This window comes from Chlamydotis macqueenii, chromosome 7 (genome assembly GCF_036417535.1).
Source record: "Chlamydotis macqueenii isolate bChlMac1 chromosome 7, bChlMac1.mat, whole genome shotgun sequence".
Taxonomy (NCBI): Eukaryota; Metazoa; Chordata; class Aves; order Otidiformes; family Otididae; genus Chlamydotis; species Chlamydotis macqueenii.
Window position 1 is genome coordinate 24,581,907 of NC_141562.1, and position 19,646 is coordinate 24,601,552.

General features: G+C 64.0%; 4 protein-coding genes across 6 annotated transcripts; 1 reads left to right on the top strand and 3 right to left on the bottom strand.

The window, feature by feature from the left end:
- Positions 1 to 864: 864 nt before the first annotated feature.
- On the bottom strand, positions 865 to 6,225 carry ZFYVE27 (zinc finger FYVE-type containing 27). 2 transcript variants are annotated; one of them, XM_086752401.1, is made up of 12 exons: positions 5,930 to 6,225; positions 5,787 to 5,857; positions 5,524 to 5,710; positions 5,255 to 5,350; positions 4,969 to 5,081; positions 4,122 to 4,252; positions 3,676 to 3,747; positions 3,490 to 3,510; positions 3,139 to 3,283; positions 2,787 to 2,833; positions 1,896 to 1,977; positions 865 to 1,674 (listed from the first exon to the last, which is right to left on the bottom strand). In XM_086752401.1, the coding sequence occupies exons 1-12, from the start codon at positions 6,124 to 6,126 to the stop codon at positions 1,610 to 1,612; spliced, it is 1,227 nt and encodes a 408-aa protein (XP_086608527.1). In that variant the 5' UTR covers positions 6,127 to 6,225; the 3' UTR covers positions 865 to 1,609. The 2 variants fall into 2 exon arrangements, with proteins under 2 accessions (XP_086608527.1, XP_086608528.1); XM_086752402.1 differs by lacking the exon at positions 3,490 to 3,510.
- A 1,952-nt stretch (positions 6,226 to 8,177) lies between these two features.
- Positions 8,178 to 10,727, bottom strand: MARVELD1 (MARVEL domain containing 1). Its single transcript, XM_086752609.1, has 2 exons — positions 9,743 to 10,727; positions 8,178 to 8,859 (listed from the first exon to the last, which is right to left on the bottom strand). Exon 1 carries the CDS (start codon positions 10,642 to 10,644, stop codon positions 10,117 to 10,119), a length of 528 nt encoding a protein of 175 aa, XP_086608735.1. The 5' UTR covers positions 10,645 to 10,727; the 3' UTR covers positions 8,178 to 8,859; positions 9,743 to 10,116.
- Positions 10,440 to 12,106, top strand: AVPI1 (arginine vasopressin induced 1). 2 transcript variants are annotated; one of them, XM_086752610.1, is made up of 3 exons: positions 10,440 to 10,563; positions 11,552 to 11,846; positions 11,927 to 12,106. In XM_086752610.1, exons 2-3 carry the CDS (start codon positions 11,563 to 11,565, stop codon positions 11,985 to 11,987), a joined length of 345 nt encoding a protein of 114 aa, XP_086608736.1. In that variant the 5' UTR covers positions 10,440 to 10,563; positions 11,552 to 11,562; the 3' UTR covers positions 11,988 to 12,106. The 2 variants fall into 2 exon arrangements, with proteins under 2 accessions (XP_086608736.1, XP_086608737.1); XM_086752611.1 differs by lacking the exon at positions 10,440 to 10,563 and adding an exon at positions 11,175 to 11,252.
- A 387-nt stretch (positions 12,107 to 12,493) lies between these two features.
- Positions 12,494 to 19,609, bottom strand: PI4K2A (phosphatidylinositol 4-kinase type 2 alpha). The gene is made up of 9 exons (XM_086752593.1): positions 19,181 to 19,609; positions 16,391 to 16,591; positions 15,999 to 16,130; positions 15,761 to 15,914; positions 15,248 to 15,309; positions 14,696 to 14,795; positions 14,300 to 14,433; positions 13,954 to 14,013; positions 12,494 to 13,817 (listed from the first exon to the last, which is right to left on the bottom strand). Exons 1-9 carry the CDS (start codon positions 19,598 to 19,600, stop codon positions 13,656 to 13,658), a joined length of 1,425 nt encoding a protein of 474 aa, XP_086608719.1. The 5' UTR covers positions 19,601 to 19,609; the 3' UTR covers positions 12,494 to 13,655.
- Between the last annotated feature and the right edge of the window lie 37 nt (positions 19,610 to 19,646).

Consider the following 19,646-nt stretch of genomic DNA (forward strand, 5'->3'; position numbering starts at 1 on the left):
CTCTACAGCTCAGCCCCACCACAGACCAGCACTCCCACCCCCGCCACCAGCGCTTGCCCCAGTGCAGATATACCCCCACCCACAAACAAAAGCCCACGGCTCTTAGGGCGCCACACAGCCCACTCCCCCCAAACGCTACAGCTGCTCCACTGCCCCCAGTAACTGCACACTAAACCCACCACCCATCTCAGCCTTGGAGCATGCCCAGCACAACTCAGACACCCTCCTCATCACTGATGAGCCCAGCTTTTCCCCCAAATTTCCAAAGGGCACAGCTCAAGGGAGGGGTCTGTGAGGCCATGGCCCAGCTCAGGCTGCCCCACGCTGGTGGGATGTCCAGGCAGCAGCAAGACCTGGGCCCCCAGCACCTTCCCAGGCTGGCGGGTGTCACAGCTGGGTGGGCACCGGGCACCGTCAGCCCAGAGAAGCTGCAGCTGGCTGGCAGGAACCCAGGCCATGGCCCTGCCCAGCTGCGTGGCGGCCAGGGTCACATTCCTGGGATAGCTGGGAGCTTTGCTGTTCACGCAGGGAAAGGTCACCCTTGTGTGCGCAGGCAGCTGCCGGGACCACCGCCTGGGGAGGGCAGGAACAGCCCCAGGAGGCACAGAGGAAGCCCAGCAGCTCCTGCCAGAGCCCAGCAGGACCCAGCCCTGGCACAGCCAAGGAGGGGCAGGGGCACGCAGCCCCGAGCAGGGGCCAAACAAGGCCACAGCATGGCAGAAGATGGAAACCCCAGTAAGCAAGCAGAGCTGGAGGCAGAGACACATGATTTCTCCATGACCACCTGTAGGACAGCAGGGCCAAGGCCACAGAGGTGCCACGGTCACTTGGGACAGCTTTTGCTGGGACAAGACAAAAGCCAGCTGAAGGGAGGAGATTTATTGGTCATTCTCTATATACACTTATATATTAATCTGTAGTAGGAAGCAGCAGTCACTAAGTGCACAGAGCACCACCACCTTGTGCCTTTTCTCACGCCATAGCTGGAAGCCCAGCCCAAACTTACCCTCCCTGTGCTACAGCCAAATATTGGGGGGAAAAAGACTAAACCTGCAGGCAGTGAGGCCAAGAAGCACAGGAGTGACTAGTAAGGTCGCATCTGAGCCAGGACCGAAGACCACATCTCCTAGGGATACAGACAGAGCTCCAACTTGATCCCAAGAATACAATCACCCAGCACAGTGCTGGGAAAGGTAGGGACAGAGCCCTGAGGTTCTTCTGCCCCAAACCAGGAGGTGGAGGTAGGACCACAAGCGGAAAGGACGGCTCCTCCATCACAGGGGCCTGATGAGAACATTGCTGGGCACAGGAAGTACCAGGGAGCATCCAGGGCTTGGAGCAGCAGCCAGGGGGCAGCCACAGGGATAGGGGCACGGCTCTGGGCAGTGCTCCACTCCAGGGACCCAGCTGGTGCAGCAGATTCTGCAGAGCAAGGAGGGCTGGTCTGTTCCCAGCCTGGCACTGGCAGGGAGCAGTGAGCACAAGTGTCCTCTGGCAGGGTGACACCGTTCTGGGAACCAAGCAGCCCAGGCTCCTGGCAAGGGCAGGGCTCCCGCTGTCCCAGGTGTCAGGCAGCACAGGACTCAGGAGCTGGCTGGACCCGTTTCAGTCACTTGATGAGCACCTGGTTGCACAAAGCGCACACAAACACTGTCTCCCTCTGAGCCTCCGGGGCTGGAAAGGAAAGCAGGTGTCAGAGATGCTCTCCTTAGCATCCACCACAGGCTAGAGACCCCAGCCCACGGAGATGCTCCAAGAGCTGCAAGGCCATCACCGCTCTGTCCCATGCCAGGCTGCGCTGGGCAGGTCCTGCCTACCCAACCCAACAGGGCTGGCGCAAATCCCTGCAGCACAAGTGGGAGCAGGAGCTCTGCCTTTCTCCACCCCTCACTCACCTGTGGCTCCCATCACAGCCTTGGGGACTTTGAAGGAGCAACACCTGGAGCAGAAGCTGTTCCCACAGTTACTGCAGCTCCGCTGTGGAGAGAGATGGAGGCGAGATACTACTCTGGGTCCACTCCCAGCCCTCCCTGGCAAACTCCAGTGCCAGAGCACTGCTAACAGCATTCCCAGACAAGGGGAGTGAGTACAAGCCTCGAGCTCCCACAGGCAGACAGGTTGTCTGCCAACGCTGGACCTGCATTCTGTACAGTCTAACATCACAGGCTGCCTGTGCCCAGCCCGAGAAAGCACTGGGAGCACAGGCTCCAGGAGGTTTAAGGACACTTTATCACTTCCTGTCCTGTAACCGTGGAGGGATGCAGATTAACTCAGGAGAAAGTAGAAGGGGCCGTGAGTCTGGAGAACAGGAGGCAGCAGGAGCACAGCAATGTGAGTCTGGAGGGGACAAGAGAAACATCCTTCCCAGAACTGCCCAATGGACGGCACACCAAGCATCACATGCAGGGGCTCAGAAGACAACAGGGGTGGCCTTTGCTCCTCTAGTTCCCACAAGCCAACTCACGCTCTGCTTCTCTGGAAAGCTCTTAGGCCACAGGAAATGGGCTAAACCAGGGCACAGAGTAGGTGACTTGTACAGCAGCACACAGGGGTTTGGCCCCAGGCAGCTTCCAAAGGAGCAAATACATAAAGGCTCCGCAGCACAAGGGATCCCTGGCACCATCTGGCAGGCAACAACACCCAGCACTTAGCTGAGGTCATCTGCTGCCGGGCTGTGACAGAGGTCAGCCACCCAAGCTGCCAGAGAAAGCCAGGGTGAGCCAGACACGCACAACACCTCTGCCCCAGGTGCAGGCAGCAAGCCGGGGCAGAAGCCAAAGACTCACCCTCTTCTTGAGCACAGAGAAAGTGGCTGCGCAGCCAGTGCAGCTCCCTGGAAGAAAAAGAGCAGAGGTCAGGCAGGACTCTGCTGCCTAGGACAGCAAGAGGTATGGGAACACCCATGGCTGTCGTAAAGGAACAGACCAGACACAACACTGCTGCACCTTCCCATCCTTGCCCTTCCTAGAAGGGCAGGGAACATCCTCCCCACGGAGGAGGGAGGTCATTGGAGGTGTCAGCATAGCCCTAGCAGGCACCATACTACCCTGTCCACTCCCAGTTTAGTGGCCACCACTGGGAGCAGCACAGACCCTGCTCTGCTGAGCAACCCCAAGCAGCACCCACTCCCAGCCTTACCAAAGTTGTTGCTGGGGTAGCGCTTGCGCAGGCGCTCAGTCAGGCGTGACACCTTGCTGCGGATCACCTCATTCTTGCTCATAAAACCATTGTCTGGGAGGCTGAGGTCAAAATCCGCAGAGCACTGAGAGCTCTCGTCATCCTCCTGCAGAGAACAGAGCCAGCTGAGCACAGAGGGGTTGCTGGGGGCATGCTTGGGGGCTGCAGGGCAGCCCACCCCACAGACGGGCATCCAACAAGCAGGATGCTCCACCTGGCATCACCACAAGCCACCAGCAAACCTGACAAAGGCTGCCAGCTCTAGCTAGGAGGAGATGCCGTTCTTGCACACCTTGGCATGGCAGTACTCACCATGACCAGCAGCTGGTTCTCCTTCTCCCGCAGCATGGGACAAAGAGGAGAGGCAGTACAGATGGGAGTCAGAGGTGCCCAGTCCCACAGCCACCCTCCCTGAGCACCCAGATTGCCCACCAAGGCACTCATCCTTTCCCACCTCAGCTGCCCTACAGGCACAGCCCATCTCTACCAGCCTCAAACCTCAATAGCATCTTTGAACTCTTCATCAGGCTCTGCCTCCTCCGCCTCCTCAATGCTGCCAGGGGTAAGGTCCTGCAAAAGATTCACAGAACTAGTCCTGCTGTACCCCTACTCCTGTCCAAAGGTGGGCCCACACTTTCCATGGCAGGTTCCAGGACAAAGGACCAGCCATCTGCCAGCCCCAGGAGAAAGTCTGAGTCACAGAAGGTGAGGTGAGCCCCTGCCTCCCCAGGTCACGTCCTTACACACAGCAGAAGGACTGAGACAAGCCCCGAGCACAGCAGGGCAGGCCCCCAGTAACACAGGAGCAGCTCCCAGGCAGGGCACACAGGCTTCCAGCAAAGCTGGCAGACAGGAGTTTGTAGGTAGAGGGACATCGGCACAGTCAGACTGAAGGGCTGATCCTGCAGCTCTCACCCCGCAACTGCCAACCCTGCCTGTCTCACCTCTGTGCTGGTGGGTGTGGGGGTCCGATCTGGGGGGGCAGCAGCTGGTAGGGGTTCAGCAGGCTCTGGAGTGCTCTCCAGGGGTTTGGTGCCCACACGCTGTTCAATCGAGGCCTTGAGCTCCATCATCACTGGTAAGAGGGGAACATTGCTGGAACAAGGTGGCACTTCCCTTCCCCCAGCCCTGCCACACAAAAACCATCTGCAAGAGCCAATCTTCAGGGCTCAAGGTGGGACATCAGCACATACTATCTACACCCATCAGGAACTCTGAACCCTCCTCTGCTCACACACCAAAGTTAGGGCAAAGAAACCCCTCACCACCTCCCCCAGCTGAGGGTACGAAACAGCAAGGGCCTTAGTCATGGCTCTGTCACACAGATCTCATCCAACTCTCCTCCTGCACGTGCCACAGAACAGGGAGCGTCTCCAGCTCTTCTCCTCCCCTCTGACAGCACATTTTCAAGCCTGCATCATACATTGCCACAGGCAACAAGAGTATTTCAAGTCCTACAGAGCAGGGCCAGGAACTGAAAGGGGTGGCGATGCTCACGCACAGCCTGCGTTGCCAGGCCTTGGTTTGCCACCATGCAGAGCAGACTAGGAAAGACAACCCAGGCCAGAACACACATCAGGAGAGAGCCTTGCTTCTCACATCTAAGCCCCACCACCAACCTGGGCTGCTAAGCACCATCCCCAGGACATCATTGCCCTCCTGGAGGTCCAGGTCCCACGGCAGAGCCTGACACAGGACACTGGGCTCACACGAGGGCGCCAGGAGAAGACCAGGTCAGGATCCCTGGCTTCAGAGGACCTTTCCCCAACCCACCCCACATCAGGCTCTTACCTTGGTAGAACTGGGTGTTGCCCAGGAAGAGGGTGCTGTTGAGGATGGCCAGGACCCAGCAGAGGGGCAGCAGGTAAAGGACGCAGACAGAGGCCAGCAGTGCCCCATAAAACCTAGAAAGAGGAGCAGGACACAGCAATCAAAGCAGAGGAACTCATGCCACAAGCACAAGCCCCATTCCTTCGCCTGCTCTCTCCAAGTACCAGACCCATCAAACACTGCTTCACAGGCCAGGCCCCTCTCCCTGCTGAGCCCGCTGCAGGATGCCTGACCCAGTACTACTCACTGGAAAGAGACAGTGGGGTTCTCCCAGTACAGTACGCGGTACACTGCCTCACAGCTGCAGCACATCCCACTCAGGAACCCCTCCAGCTGGATAAGGCTGCAAACAAGACCTCACAGTCAAAAAAAGGCCCCACAGACACACACCCTGGCTCCCCCACACCCATACACTTTCTGGTGGACAGGCTGGCATGAACCCAGGCCCTCCGCAGCCACAGAGAAGCCTTCCCGGCTGCAGAGGCCCGCAGAGTCGGGAGTGCTCCAGAGACTCACAAGCTCTTGACCTGGGCGACGGCCTCCTGCCGCGAGAGCTGCACCCTGCGCAGGTCCTCCCGGCGGACGCTGTGGTACCTCCTGCGCACCAGCTCCGGCTCCGAGGGCCGGGCCCGGCACGTCTCCTGCAGGTAGCCCAGCAGGGCCGGCACCACGACCAACAGGGCGAGCACCGAGTACCAGGCGGCTGGAAGAAGCGGGACAGCGTCAGCCTGGGGTGCCCGGGGAGAGGACCGGCCCTGTCCCCCCGCCACCCCACGCACCTCGGCCGAGGGTGAGCAGGAGGAAGTCGAGGCCGAGGCAGACGAGGATGGAGCACACAGGCCGCTGCCACCTGCGGGGAAGAGGGAGGGTGAGGGACGGGGGGCCCGGGGGAGGTCTCGGTCCCGGCCCAGCCCGCACCTACCGCAGGAGGGACCGGACGGCCTCGGCGGCGTCCCGCAGCGGCTCCAGGTAGAGCTCCAGCCGCCGGTAGCTCCGTACCAGCTCCAGCAGATCGAAAGCGGCGGCGGCCTTGGGCGGCGATGGCTCCGGCGGGACCTCACTGCCGCCCGCCGCCCCCTCGGGGCCGCCCGCCGCCCCGTCCCGCTCCGCCGCCTGCATGACGGAACGGGGCCGGAACGAGCCGGGCCGGGCCCGCCGCCGCCGCCGAGCTCGGCCCGACGTTACACCTCTCTTCCGCGAAGCGGCCAGGTGCGTCGTGACCTCACCCGCGGCGCTGGCACGCAGCCAATCAGAAGAGCCAGACCAGGAATCGCAGGCAGAAGCCCCGCCCCCGAGCGGGCAAAGGGGCGGAAGAGGCCTCGGCCCCGGAAGCACTGGCGGTTCGGCCCCGCCCCGCCCCGCCCTGCCCTGTCCGGCCCGGCCCGGCCCAGCACGGACCGCGGGGGCGTGTCAGCGGCGGGGCCGGGCAGTGCCGGGACTCGGGCCCATGGGTGTACCCTGGGTCCTGCCACCGGTTTGGGCGTGGGGATCGGGGCCGACCTGAGGCTGGTCTAGATGGGGAGCTGGTCTAGATGGGGAGCTCAGCCCTGATCCGGGGCTAGGCTGGGTCCCGGTCCTGATCCGGTCGGTCTAGGACTCAGTCCCAGTCTGGGTGTGGTCCCAGTCCAGGGCTGGGCACTGATCCTGGTCTGACCCTCATCTCGAGCTCAGTCCCCGTCCGGGTCTGACCCCGATCCGGGTCTAATCCTGGCCCAGGGCTCAGTCCCCGCCTGAATCTGGTCCTGATCCGGGTCTAATCTAATCCTGGCCCAGGGCTCAATCCCCGCCTGAATCTGGTCCTGATCCGGGTCTAATCCTGGCCCAGAGCTCAGTCCCCGCCTGAATCTGGTCCTGATCCGGGTCTAATCCTGGCCCAGGGCTCAGTCCCCGCCTGAATCTGGTCCTGATCCGGGTCTAATCTAATCCTGGCCCAGGGCTCAATCCCCGCCTGAATCTGGTCCTGATCCGGGTCTAATCTAATCCTGGCCCAGGGCTCAATCCCCGCCTGAATCTGGTCCTGATCCGGGTCTAATCCTGGCCCAGAGCTCAGTCCCCGCCTGAATCTGGTCCTGATCCAAGTTTAATCCTGGCCCAGGGCTCAGTCCCCGTCTGGCTCTCGGCATGGCGACTCCCAGCCATCTCGAGGCACTGCGGCTTTGTCCCCGTGGGCTCCATTGCTGGGGCACCTCTCCACGGGGACAGACCGGAGACCAGCCCCGTACCGGGGCTCCCCGGGCGGGAGCAGGGGGCTCCCCCCAGGCCCGTGAGCGTGGCTGGCAGCTCACCCGCTGCCCCTCCGTGCCCCCGGCGCAGCTCCCCTGTCTGCGCTCCCGTGGACTGCGCAGGCCATCCCTGGCAGACTCTTGCGGCAGGGCAGGGCTGCTGGCTCCCAGGGATGCTCTGGGGACCTTGGGCTGTGTCCAGTTCCAAAAGGGAGGATGCCATCCCGTAATGCTCCATGCAACCTTGTTAACCCTATGCTGACTTGTGGGTTATGGGGGCAGCACTCAACACGGCTGCTGGTTGCCCCAAGCCTCTCGCGAGCTGGGCACGCGTCCCACAGGCAGAGGGCTGGGTGGCCCACTGACATCCCAGCTGCAGGTAGAGCTCCAAGGCTGACTCCTGTCCCAAGAGCGTGGCCCAGCGCCAGCCCCAGGAGATGCCAGCTGCCCCTAGCCTGCCCCTGGCTCTCCGGGGGCCTAGCAGCGTGGGCACAACTGCCCAGCAGCGCCCCAGCCCCAGGACAGAGAACCCTTTCAGCCCAGAGTGACGAAGCTCGTAGGAACGCAGCTCCATCCTGTCCCTAACCATGTCCCTGCAGCCACACAGCCCCCAGGGACTTGACCTCCCTCTGCAGCGCTGGGCTTTGGGAGGTGCCCGCACCCAGCACCCATGCGAGCACCAGGCTGCACCCTGTCTCTGGAGGGGGCAGCGGGGCCGAGGACAGCCCCTGTCCCCAGGGGCAGAGGTTTAACCCTCTCTCTCAGGAGTGGTTGCTCCGCACCAGGGAGCCGGCCCGTGACCCCAGCGCACACCAAAACATTGTGACCACGGCCAGAGACTCCAGGCAGGGAGGCCCCAGGGTGCAGGGCTACAGAGCCAGGTGTGATCGGAGCTCAGACCCCATCCCCAGCAGGTCCCAGCCCCAGCACAAAGCCCCAGACACCTGGTGAGCGCCAACGTTGCTTTATTTGGAAGGTGAATCCATAGGCACTGGAGAGGGGGCTGGAGGGGGACAGAGCCGGTGTGGCAGGCAGGGCTGAAGGAAGACGAAGGCACTTGAGGTGGCAGAAGCCCCGCTGAGCGTCTTGGGCAGCCTGAGTCAGGGGCTGCACCAGAGCAGGCAGTGTTGGGGACCAGCCCTGACACAGGGCAGGGACAGCATGTCCTGCCCAGGGAAGGGGTAGACGGCCCGGGGGGGCTGGCAGGGCCCCTGAGCACGAGGGGAGATCAGCTGGGACAGCACCTCATGGTGGAAGCGGTGATGCAGCACCAAACCCGGACCCCTCCAAGCCCCAGAGGGATCACGGCTGCTGCTCAACACCCAGAAAAAAGGCACCAGGGACCCCCAGGCAACAGCCAGAGCCCATAGCCAGCTGCTGGGACATCCGTCCTGCCGATTTGAGCCCACACAGACTGGGGCAGACTCTCCCTCGCACCAGGAGCAACGGAGAGTCCCTGCCTCTGGGCAGGGCAAGGAGGGCTTGCAGCAGGGCAGAGCCGGTGTGGAACTCCTCCAAAAATTCCCAGTCTCTGGCTGTCCGTTGCTCCAGTTGTCCCTACGTGGCCTCCTCAGGGCTTGGCACCCGGCGGGCTGTGCAGGCTGATCCCCGCTGCCGGCGTCCTCTTCTCCTGCTCCCAAAGATGGGCTGTGTCCCCAGAACGCCTGGCCCCAGCTCCCCCGCAGCCACGGCGCCAGTGGCAGCCCAGCACCGCCATGCTGCCGCGCTCGCTCTTCCCCGCCGCCTCGCCAAGGTCTCCGGGCAGCGCAGGACCCCAGGATGGAGCCAGAGAGTCCAGAGACCGAGAGTTTTCTGGGATGATAAACCAAGTCCCGCAGAAGCAGGCAGGGCTGCCGGCCAGTCTCCAGCAATGCCGGCGAGGCAGTGCCTGTCCCTGCCGGAGCAGCCAGGCCCTGGGGCAGGCTCGGTGGCTCTGGGTGGCTCAGAGCCACGAACTTCGCTGCAGGAGAGCAGGGGGAGAGAACAACCCAGTGCCTTGTTCCCTCCAACCCCAGGAGCACCCGGCTCCATCCCATGGCAGAGCGACAGAGGAATTTGCCCCCTCCCCAAGGTCACGGGACCAGGCTACAGCCCCGCTCCCCCTTCCCCTCATCCCGCAGCGACGGAAGCCTTGCTCAGCCCCCGGGCAGGACAGATGTGTCCAGGGGGCCAGGGCGACGCCAGGTCAAGGCTGGGCCCAGCGCCCGGTGCAGGAGTGGGGTGTCTCCACACTCCCAGAGCAGAGGGCAGGGAGGGGCTGAGCCCCGCGAGGCTCCGGCAAGACGGCGGACGTGTTCAGGCCAGACAAGAGGAGGGGCCCAGGCTGGGGAAGCCGAGATCAGAGCCTCCATCAGAGAACTGCGGAGGCACAGCGCAGCTGGGAATGGCAGGAGGGGGCTGCTAGTGGGTTGGGGAGGTGGTTTGTGCCCACCCAGCCCCACTACGCACCAGTGCCCCCAGCTCAGCTACCCCGGGCCAGTGCCCCTTCACCCCAGGGAAAGGTCAGCACCCACCTTAGCACGCAGCATCTGTGAGGCCAGGGTCGGGAGAGTTGGGCAGGGGCCCTGGGGGGGCTCCCAGAAATTGAAGTCCTTCTTAGGGGCTCTCCGCTTGGCTCCTTCCACCTGCAATAGCCTGCGTCTGCCTCGGGGTGGGAGAGGGGCCTGTGCCCCTCAGACTGGGTGTCCACGCTGTCTCAGTGGGATGCGGGGGAAGGCGTGCTCGGGGAAGGCCTCTGTCAGTCTGTCCATCCGTCCATGCAGGAGTCTCCGGAGGAAGCGCGTTGCGGTCAGCCTGGAGGGGATGAGGCGGCAGGGTCACTTCGTCCCGAAGTGGGGCTGCGCTCCGTCCGTGGGCAAGGAGAAGGGGAGCTGAGCACTGCGGGGTCTCAGATGATGTCGCGCTGGTCCCGGCAGCGCCGTGCCAGGCAGTAGAGCCCAGAGAAGAGGTACAGGCAGGCGGCGATGCCCCCGCAGACGGAGGCGCCCAGGTAGGCACCGTAGAGGCAGTGCTGGCTGTAGCCCGGCAGGTTGCAATAGCTTTTCCGACCGGCCTTGTAGCCCATGATGCCGGTGGCGGCCGCGTAGAGCCCCACGCCCAGCGCCAGGTCGTGCACCAGGTTGGTGAGGAGCCAGCGGGAGCCCAGCCAGGGCACCAGCGTCCAGCGCCCCAGCAGGCTCAGCCCGAAGAGGGCCAGGGTGAGGAGCCAGACCAGGACGGCGGCGAAGAGGGCGAAGTGGGCCGCCCCCTCGTACTTGTGAGCCGCCACCGTCACCCAGAAGGCAGCGCCCAGCGCCAGCTGCCCCAGGCGCAGCAGGCCCAGCGGGCTCCGCAGGTAGGCGCGGTGGAGGCTGAGGGAACCGCGGGCCGGCGGTCCCGGGGGCGGCGGCGCTGCCGGGGGAGCCGTGCGGGCCATGGCGGGGCCCTGCCTGCCTGCCTGCTCCGGCGGGGCTCGGGCGGGACTCAGGGCCCCGGCAGCGACTTCCTCCCCCGGCCGCTGCCAAACATCTGGCGCCTAACGGTCCTCCCCGCGCGGGGCCTCTCGCCTCGCCGCGCCTCCCCGCCCCGCCTCCCGCTGGCCCACCGGACGCCCGCGGGCCGCCGCCCCCCTTCCCACGCCGCCGCCGCCGGGGTGGCCGAGCGGCGGGAGGCGGCGGGGGGAGGAGGCGGCAGGGTGGCCGGTGCTGGCGGCAGGGTCGAGGCGGAATGGAGGGGGGGGGGGGCCCCGCCGGGGCTCCCCTCTACGTCACCCGGGATTCCCCCTCTGTGTGACGCGCGCCGGGGTGGTGCCCTCCCGCCTATTGACGTCACTCGCGCCACGTGTCCCCCCGCCGAGAGGCGGTGCGGCCGCTCCCCGCGGCGGCGATTGGCCCCAGCGGAGGGAGGCGGGCGCGGATTGGCGGGGCGGGGCGGGGCGCGGCGGGTGAATGAACGGGGCGCGCGGCGGCAGCGGGACCCCGGTACGGAGCTGCCCCCGGGAGCGCAGCCGCCACCCCGCGGGACCGCGCCGGCCGCCACCGCCAGGTCTGTGCGAGGTGGGGGCAGCGGCCAAGTGGATCACGGCGAGGCCCAGCGCCCCGGGCACCGGCGGGGCGGGACCGGACCTGCGTGCGCCAGCCCGAGCCGGGCGCCTCCCGCCTTCCCGGGCGGCCCCGCCCGCGCGGTTGGCCTCCTGCCCGGCGCCCCGGCCCGCCCTCTCCCCGCGGCCGCGGCGCGTCCTTCCCCTGCCGCCCGCCCTTCCTCACCGGGCATCCGCACCGGCTCCCGGGGGAGGCGGGCCGAGAGCAGAGCGGAGGCTGACGCCGTCTCTCCGGTACCCGCAGCGGCCGGGGCCATGGGCACGCCGGCCTCGGTGGCGAGCGATCCTCCGGGGCGGGCGGCGCCCGCAGCCCGCGGCCGCAAGCGGGCCTCGGCCAACATCTTCCAGGGCGTGGGGCTACCGGAGCTGCGGAGCCTGTTCCGGAGCGGCGGGGCCGAGCGGCCCGAGGAGCGCGCCCGCCTCGTCTGCCGGTACGCGGGCCAGCGGCGCATGGCGCGGGCCCTGCGGCGGCTCCGGCGGCGGCGGCGGGCCCAGCCTGGCAGCGGGATGGCAGCACTGGGGAGCTTCAGCCGCCTGCGGTAGGTGCGGGCCGGGGCGGTGGGGAAACCAGGGGAAGCAGGGCCGGGCTGCTCCGCTGACACACCCCTCTTCCCCGCAGGATCGCGGAGAAGGAGCCAGAGGGCAGCCGTGGGGCCGAGGTGCCCTCGGGGTCTGCGTAGCAGCGCTGAGCGGTGGAGGAGCGGGGCTGCTGGACAGCAGGGACTGGGACACCCGGGCTCTCCGAGGACACTAAGTGTACCGGACACGGTGCAATGTCAATAAAAGGCAGACACTGGTGGCTGCGTGAGGCTCTGGCTGTGTCCTGCCAACCCCTGGCCTCTCCCCAGGGCAGCAGGGCCTGGGTCCAGGCCGTTGTACTGAACCCGGTGCTGTGGAGACATGGAGGTGGCCAGCTGAACGGCAGCTCTGTTATTCAGATGGTTGCATGGTTTAAATACATTACATACATTTCTACAGTGCATTAGAACAATACATTTTGGGTCAGTCGGAGATGCAGCTGGGCCTGGCCAGAGAGCCGGGGTCTCACCACTGCCCACCCTGTGCTTGCACAGCCAGTGCTGAGCCGCCTCCCTGTACAGGAGACAAGGGAGGTGCTCTCCCCTCCCAGGCTCAAGCAGCAGAACCCCAACCCACTTTTATTTCCCCCCCCCTCAACTCCCCAAGATGGGCTAACAGGACAGTGAGACCCAACACCGGTTTCCCCCAGCAGCAGGAGAAGCCGCAGCTCAAGGCAAGCGGATGCAGGCAGCGGCCCTGGTACTGTTTTACACAACACAAGCTCAGCAGAGAGGCTCTTGCTGCCTCACCCACCCACAGCAGGCCTGTGAGATTGTCAGCACCAGGGCAGCAAGCAGCCCACGCTGATCCCCTTGTGCCCCCCATCATGCCTCCCACCTGTCCCCTTCCCTGGCAGCCCCCTGCCCCGCGAGGGGGCCCTAGGCACAGACAAGGCTGGCACCATGCCGGCTGCACAGCAGCCAGGGAGCTTGCTGGGAGCAGGGGCAAAAGCCAAGCAAGAGCAGCTGGGGAGACCTGGCAGGAGAGATGGACTGGGGCAGCAGAGGGGGAGAGGGCACTTGCACCCAACCCTCAGCCCTCTCCAGCTGGGGGGGCTCCCATGAAGGGAGGGCACTAAGTTACGGCCCCTCCCAGAGCAACGTGCTCCTCACAAGGACAAGCCAGTACCTCTTTCCCCTTAGTGTCTAACTGCACCCAAGCCAGCCCCGTGAGTTGTCCCTCCTCTGTCCCCTCCTCGAGCCCCCAGCCAGAGAACAGCCGTTCATTGCGGTCCCCACCGCGCCAGCGGGCAGCAGGAACTCCCCCTGAGGAAAGCAGCGTGCACGGGGTTGGTGCAGAGGAGGGACAGCGGAGGAGCACAGCACACCCTCAGGAAAAGGGATGGGGTGTAACCCGCTACAGGCTTTCCCAGCCCGGCATCCGGCAGGAAAGAAAAGGGCCAGTGGCCTGGTGAAAAGCGCTGGACGGATCCTGGCCCAGGCAGCCTGCTCATCCCAGCCCCAGGTAGGGGTGCTCAGAGCCGCATGCAGGCCGAGGAGGGGAGGCAGGGGCAGGGTCCCAGCCACACCACGGCTACCAGCAGATTCCCACACCTCCCCCTGGGCTCTGCCCCAGGCAGGGCACTGAGCTCCAACGGAGCTGGGGAGGGACCGTGCCCGACCTGCCTGGCTCCTCCAGTTCAGCTGCAGGTTCCTCCAGCCGCACCTGCTCGCTCTACCCAGAAGGTCGAGTCCAAGCCACAGGAACCGGCAGTGGCCCAGCTCCTCTCGCAGTCCGAGGTGGCCAAGCCCTGCCCATGGCTCCTACAGCTACCACCAAGAGAAGAAAGGCTTCCGACTCTGGAAGCTCTGCGTGTAGGACTCGCTGGAGGTGCGCTGGTGGGAACGCGCTGTTTCCACAATCACAGGTGGCATCTGAACCAGGTGCAGGGGGCTCTTGCCGTCTTTCAGCGCCTGAGTCAGGTTCAGGATCTGTACGGCACAACAGAGCAATGCCTGAGCTGCCCCACCAGAGCAACGGAGAGTGTCCACGCCAGCACCCTTCCTGCCAGGTAGGCAGGATGAGGCTCCGTGGCTCACCCATCTGCCTTCCCTACACACTGCTTACCTGGCCTCTCATGACAGCAATCTGCTTGTGAAACTGTCCCCTGTCAAAGCCAGGGTCTTTCTGCAAGAGAGAGTGCAGACAACACAGTAGCACCCACCCGCTGCCCCACTCAAGAGCTGCCTATTCCCCAAGCAAGCCTCTCTCCTCCTGTCCCATGGGTTTCCTGCTTCTCCCCACACTGGATCTTCAGCTCCTGGCAGAGGGATAACCCTGCTATGCCTCAGCCCAGAAACACCGTCAGGAGCTTGGCCACTTTTCTGTCCCCTGCAGCCTTGACAGGGAGCTCCCCAACACCAGCCCTGCTCTTATTCCTTCCAAACCATCCTCACCCGCTCCTCCAGCTCACCTTGAAGAGCTCATACAGATCTTCCTCCAGGTCCTTGACAAAGTTGGGGTCTGAGATCTTGGGAAGAATCAGGTCCTTGATCTCCTGTGAAAAGGGGATTTTGGCCTGGGGCAGCCATGCCCAGTAGAACGGATCTGCGGGAGGAAGCAGGAGACACTAGAGCTGAGGAAGGCAAAGGATGGTGCCACAGGCCCCTGGGTGCCAGATCACCTGCGTGTGGGACTCAGGGTCCAGCACCCACTTTCTACAGCCTCTGCTGAGGCAGAGCTGCCCATGAACCCAGAAGGCTTGCAGAGGGACAGCCCTAGCCCTCTCCTCTCCAGCCTTTGAGGAGGACGCCCGAGTGCAGAGCTGTATGGCTCACCAAGGTGCCCTGGCACAGTCCGAGGGACTCACATGCTCTCCAGGAGTCCGGGTGTTTCAAGGGAAAGGCCAAACCATTGTCTATAGCAGCCAGCTTGATGATGGGCTCCTTCACCACCACCCAGTCACTGTCCTGGAAGGAAGTGAAACATGTTACAGGGAGGCCCCCCCCAGCAGGAGCAGTGCCTCTCTGACTCCCTGCACCCCTGCTGCCAGGATCTTTGCCTTGGCTACCACAGAGGCACAGCAGCTTCTCGTCCATCATGTGGCCCTTGCCCACAGGGAAGCACTGTCTGTTTCAGGTGGGAGGGGGACAAAGCCGCTCCACTCCCCCCAGGCCTCACCCCAAGGATGCACATGTCCAGCAACGTCAGTTTCCCCCTAGAGCCCAGCTGCATCTTCACAAAGTCCCACTAGGCCACAAACCACAGACACAGAGGGCAACAAAAGGCCCAGGAGACAAGATCAGGTGTCTGCACACTCAGAAACCCAAGGCAACTGCAAAATCCTCAGTCTTCCTGCCAGGCAGGCAGCTTACAGGAGCAGAGCCCCCCATGGAGCCCCTGCCCGGGAAGAGCCACTCACCCGCACACCCGCGCTGTCCAGGGGACAGTCGTACTTGATGAGCCAGTTGTCATTGCCCCGGTCTGCAGGGAGATAAAACCAGCCGTGTCAGCGCCAGGGCCTGCCTGCACCAGGCCAGGCAGAAGATTACTCCTCCTCTCACCCAGAAGTGAGACAGAGCAGTTTTAGGCCCAAACTCAGAAGCCCAGCAAGAGACGGGACACAGGGACAGAGTTGGGTGATGGATCTCCAGATGTTCCTGGATCCTTGCAGCCAGCAACCTTTCACCCTAGCACCGTGCTGGATCCAGATCTCCTAGAACGCCCATGCATTCACACCCAGCAGCCATGGTGGTGGGCAACCACAGCAGCTGCACTCTACCCAGAGGCAGCTGTCACCTGGCAGCAACCAAGTGATGTTGAGAGGAGTTTTGGGTGCTGGAAAGAGATGCCAAGCCCTTGCCCCACTCCCCTTTCTCCAGCTGGCAGGACACGAAGAAGCAGGCAACGTCCCGTGCCAGGCAGCCAGCCCTACCTGTGTTCCTGATGATGTAGTCCAGCACCACCAGCCGCTCGAACTGCAGCAGCAGCTGCCGGTTGGTGTTCTCCGGGAGCGGCTCAGCTTCAAACCGCCGCAGCCAGTAGTCAGCATCCTTGTAGCCTTCCACAAAGAGCTGGAAGGAGCCCACCTGAAGCAAGAAGAGGCTGCGTTACAGGAGGCCACACAGGACAGAGAAGAAGCGACAGGCGGGCGCGGAGGCCGACAGCCCTACCTTGGGTGGCAGACCAATGCGGTGGAAGCGCTGTCCGACTTTTGGAACCTTCTCCAGGGCCAGCCTCTTTCCTCGGGACTTCACCCTGTCGATGGCACTGTAGTTAAAGGTCTCGCTGGCCAGATACACCACCTGGGGGGGACAGGAGGGCAGACGTCAGCACAGGCACCTGGCAACTGTCACAGGACTGGCTGATAAAACCAAGACACATCATTTCCCACAGCTCTGCCCAGTACGAGGATCCACACGGCTTGAGCAGAAGCAGTCCTGGTCCAGAGCTCTCAACACAACATCTCTGAGGTCAGCAGTGCCACAAGAAAAGGCACAAGCAGAGCTGTGCAGAAGCACAGGAAAACCTCCCCGAGACAAGATCCCAGCAGCTGTTCCCTCACCTTTGTGCGGGGAACAATGTTGAGTTCCAGTTTCTGGTCCACCAGGCTGGCACCCGCCTCCGACAGGTAGCCCTGGTTGAGGACGAGGCAGTCTCTCCCAAAGCAGCACGGGCAACACAACTTCTGCAGCCACTTGGTCCACTTGGGGTTCAGCTGCCCGTATGGCTCCTCGTTCTTGGGCTTGAAGACACCAATGATTTTCTGTGAGCGGGAGAGAGAAGGGCTGACTCGAGGGAGCTGGCAGAGTCAGGACACTTTCCCTTGAGTCAGCCCACGCTTGAGACACTCGGGAACAAGCCCAGAACAGCCCCTCACCAGGGCAATAATCAGCCCCTGCGACCAGGCAGACCTCACAGCTCTCAGGAGGGAGAGCAGGGTGCTGCCTGAAGACCTTCGTATCTGGCTCACACACCTGGAAATGACCCTCCCTGTCCCAAAAGACACCAGTGACGATGCTGTCCCCTGGTAAACATCCCAGCCCCATGCCAGCGACCTTTGGATGGCTGGAGAGAGCTCCTGCGCACTGCTGCTCATTATGTCCACGCAGGAGAGGGAGGGGGGTAGCAATCCCTGCCCTGGCTCAAAAATCCATTGAACAGAGCTGATCCCAAACTGACCAGAGGAAACGGGACCAGAACAGCCAAACAGCTGGAGGACCACTGGGGAGCCCAGCTAGAGACAGCAGATGGGCTGGCTCTCTGGGTACACTGTGGGCAAGAGGGCAGAGGCAGCTCCAAACTGGCCACCAACTAGTACCAGCAGCACCCCCAGCCCCTCAATCCAGCCTTGCACACATTGACCCAACAGCAGGGACAGCAGCACAGGTACCCCACTGCTGCAGAGGGCACAGAAGCCTTGTGCTAGGCACGGCACTATCACCAAGCCAGCACTGCCAAGCCAAACAACTGAGACAAGGGCCGGGGCAGGAGCAAGGCCACCGGCCCCTGCAGACCAGGTGTCCCCGGGGGGCTGTGCAGCAGCCGGCAGCCCCTGCTCTGGTGTGACTCAGCAGCACACACAACTAGCCCTCCTCCCCATGGCTGGTGCCGGCCGCAGCCTGAGTGGGCGGCACTTCCCCAGGCAGAGCTGCCACAATGTGGAAGTGGAACACGAGTCCCAGCACCTCCGCAGGGGACCCCAGTGCAATCCCAGTCTACAAAGGGCCAGAAGCCAGCCTAGGGCAGGCAGGAGCAAGGTTTTGTCTACCAGGAAGAAGGAGAGGAAGGGTTTGAGGGAACAGGACCACTTCGGCTATCCCCAGATCACACAGAGAAGCCACTTCCCCTGAGCAGGAAGGAAGGCAATCCCCTCACCAGCTCACGTGAAGGCGCACAACCGCCAACACATCCTTGGACACAAGCCTGCAAGAGACCTGGACGGAGTTCTGGCAGCATGAAGCCCTGTGCTCTGTGGAGCCAGTCCAGCAGAGCAAGGCCCAGCCAGGCAGGGACAGTGCGGAAGTGGAAGCCAGAAGAGGCCTGGCAGCACAGTGTCCCCTTCCAGACAGACCCATGCTGGGAGCAGCACTGGCAGGGAAAACAGGTCTGCCTGGCGCCAGGAGTAAGGCAGAGGGAGCCAGGCCGGCCTGGAGGCGCAGCCAGCAGCTGGGGTAACCACAGCCCACTGAGGAAGCAAATCCCGGCTGGGACAGGTCAGGTCCTGGGAGCCCAGAGAGAAGCAGAAACAAGAGAAAAGTTTTCCCCCTGATGCCCTCACCCCCTGCCCGCAATAGCAGCGCGCTGCACTCTCTCCTGTGCCAGTAGCAGGGAGGTTTTGGTGACCCTGGCCAGCAGCCACACAAACAAGACACACACCACATTTGCTGACAGCAGGGCAGTCTAGGGGATCTGACAGGTGACGTGACCAGGCGTACACAGACTTTGGTTCCTCACACGCATCCTCCACCAGCCCTCACCAAGCTTGGGTCTCCTACAGACAGGCAGCCTCTGCCCTGCCACCCACCCCAGCAACACATCTCATATTGGGCAATGGGAGGGACTAGGAGGGTGACAGGGCTGCAGCAGGAGGAAGTGTGGATTGCCCCACAGCCCGCCAGCTCAGCTGGGACCTGTCTGCCACAACTCCCAGGAGCCAGGCTCCACCCAACACAGAAAAACTAGGGCACACCAGGGACCGGCGAGTCCAGTCCTGCTTCCCAGAAAGCATCCCGACACACACGTGGAGGGAGAATCACAGGAAGCAGCAACAGCTCAAGTAATGGGGCTGGATGCTGCCAGTCACAAGACAAGCCACCCTGTGCTGCTGCACACACATCCAGTCAGTGGTGTGGAGACAGCTGCCACACAGATGACCAGATCTCCGGGGAACCAGCTATATGCTGAGAAATTTGCCTCAATTATATCACCCCTGTAGGCGCAGAGAAGACATCTCACTCCAGTCTCACAGGCCAAAAAACAGCTCAGCTGTCAGTCGCAGCCCTAGGGCTGGAGTCTCCATGGTCAGGAGATGCTGACCGCAGTCAGGAGATGCTGATGCACAAGCCTAAGGGAGAGCGTGACCCTCCCTCTCCAGGCAGGGAAGCCACAGAAGAGGCTGAAGCAGCACTTGCACACAGCTGCCCCCCACTCTCGCTGCCAGTCCCACCACATTTCTCCCCGGGGAGGCCCAGGGCGGTTCCAGCCGCTCCCACCAGCATCCCGGGTCACCAGCATCACCAGTTCCCCCGTGGAGCGCCCTCCTCCCGGCCTGCGCCGCTCAGCCCGCAGGCCTCGGTGGGCCACGGGGAGCGGCCGGCCACCCCCCGGGGCCGGGCACACGGGGCGGGCTCACCCCCTGCGGGTCCTTGACGAAGTAGCTGCCGCTGGAGCCCTGCGAGATGCGCTCCGGGAAGATGCCGCGCTCGCTGGCCAGCTCGGCCCGCCGCACCACCTCGGCGAACTCGGGGTCCTCGGGGAAGTCGTTACGCTCCCGCTGCGCCGCCGCCGCTGCCGCCTGGGCTTGGGCCTGCGCCGCCGCCTGGGCTTGGGCCTGGGCCTGCGCCGCCGCCGCCGCCGGGCCCCGGGCCCCGCGCTCCAGCAGCGGCTGCCGCTCGCGGTCGCGGCCGCCGGGGGAGCCGGGAGGGGAAGGCGGCGGCGGCGGCGGCGGCGGTTGGGGGGCGACGGGCGGGGGGGCGCGCACGGCTCCCCCCGGCAGCCCGTAGTCGGGGGCCTGCGCCCGCTCCGGCGACACCAGCGGGCTCGTCTCGTCCATCGCGCCCCCCGCCCCCGCCGCGCCGCCCGCGCCCGCCGCTTCCGCC

Excerpts from the sequence above, each read along its gene's own strand:
- ZFYVE27 (XM_086752401.1), bottom strand. The coding sequence starts at position 6,126 with ATGCAGGCGGCGGAGCGGGACGGGGCGGCGGGCGGCCCCGAGGGGGCG. Across the intron at positions 5,082-5,254 it reads AACCCCACTGTCTCTTTCCA|GTTTTATGGGGCACTGCTGG; the intron begins GTGAGTAGTACT and ends TCCTCTTTCTAG. Across the intron at positions 3,284-3,489 it reads AGAACCAGCTGCTGGTCATG|GAGGATGACGAGAGCTCTCA; the intron begins GTGAGTACTGCC and ends TGTTCTCTGCAG.
- MARVELD1 (XM_086752609.1), bottom strand. The coding sequence starts at position 10,644 with ATGGCCCGCACGGCTCCCCCGGCAGCGCCGCCGCCCCCGGGACCGCCG.
- AVPI1 (XM_086752610.1), top strand. The coding sequence starts at position 11,563 with ATGGGCACGCCGGCCTCGGTGGCGAGCGATCCTCCGGGGCGGGCGGCG. Across the intron at positions 11,847-11,926 it reads GGGAGCTTCAGCCGCCTGCG|GATCGCGGAGAAGGAGCCAG; the intron begins GTAGGTGCGGGC and ends TCTTCCCCGCAG.
- PI4K2A (XM_086752593.1), bottom strand. The coding sequence starts at position 19,600 with ATGGACGAGACGAGCCCGCTGGTGTCGCCGGAGCGGGCGCAGGCCCCC. Across the intron at positions 14,434-14,695 it reads CCCGGACTCCTGGAGAGCAT|ATCCGTTCTACTGGGCATGG; the intron begins GTGAGTCCCTCG and ends TTCCTCCCGCAG. Across the intron at positions 14,014-14,299 it reads ATCTGTATGAGCTCTTCAAG|AAAGACCCTGGCTTTGACAG; the intron begins GTGAGCTGGAGG and ends TCTCTCTTGCAG.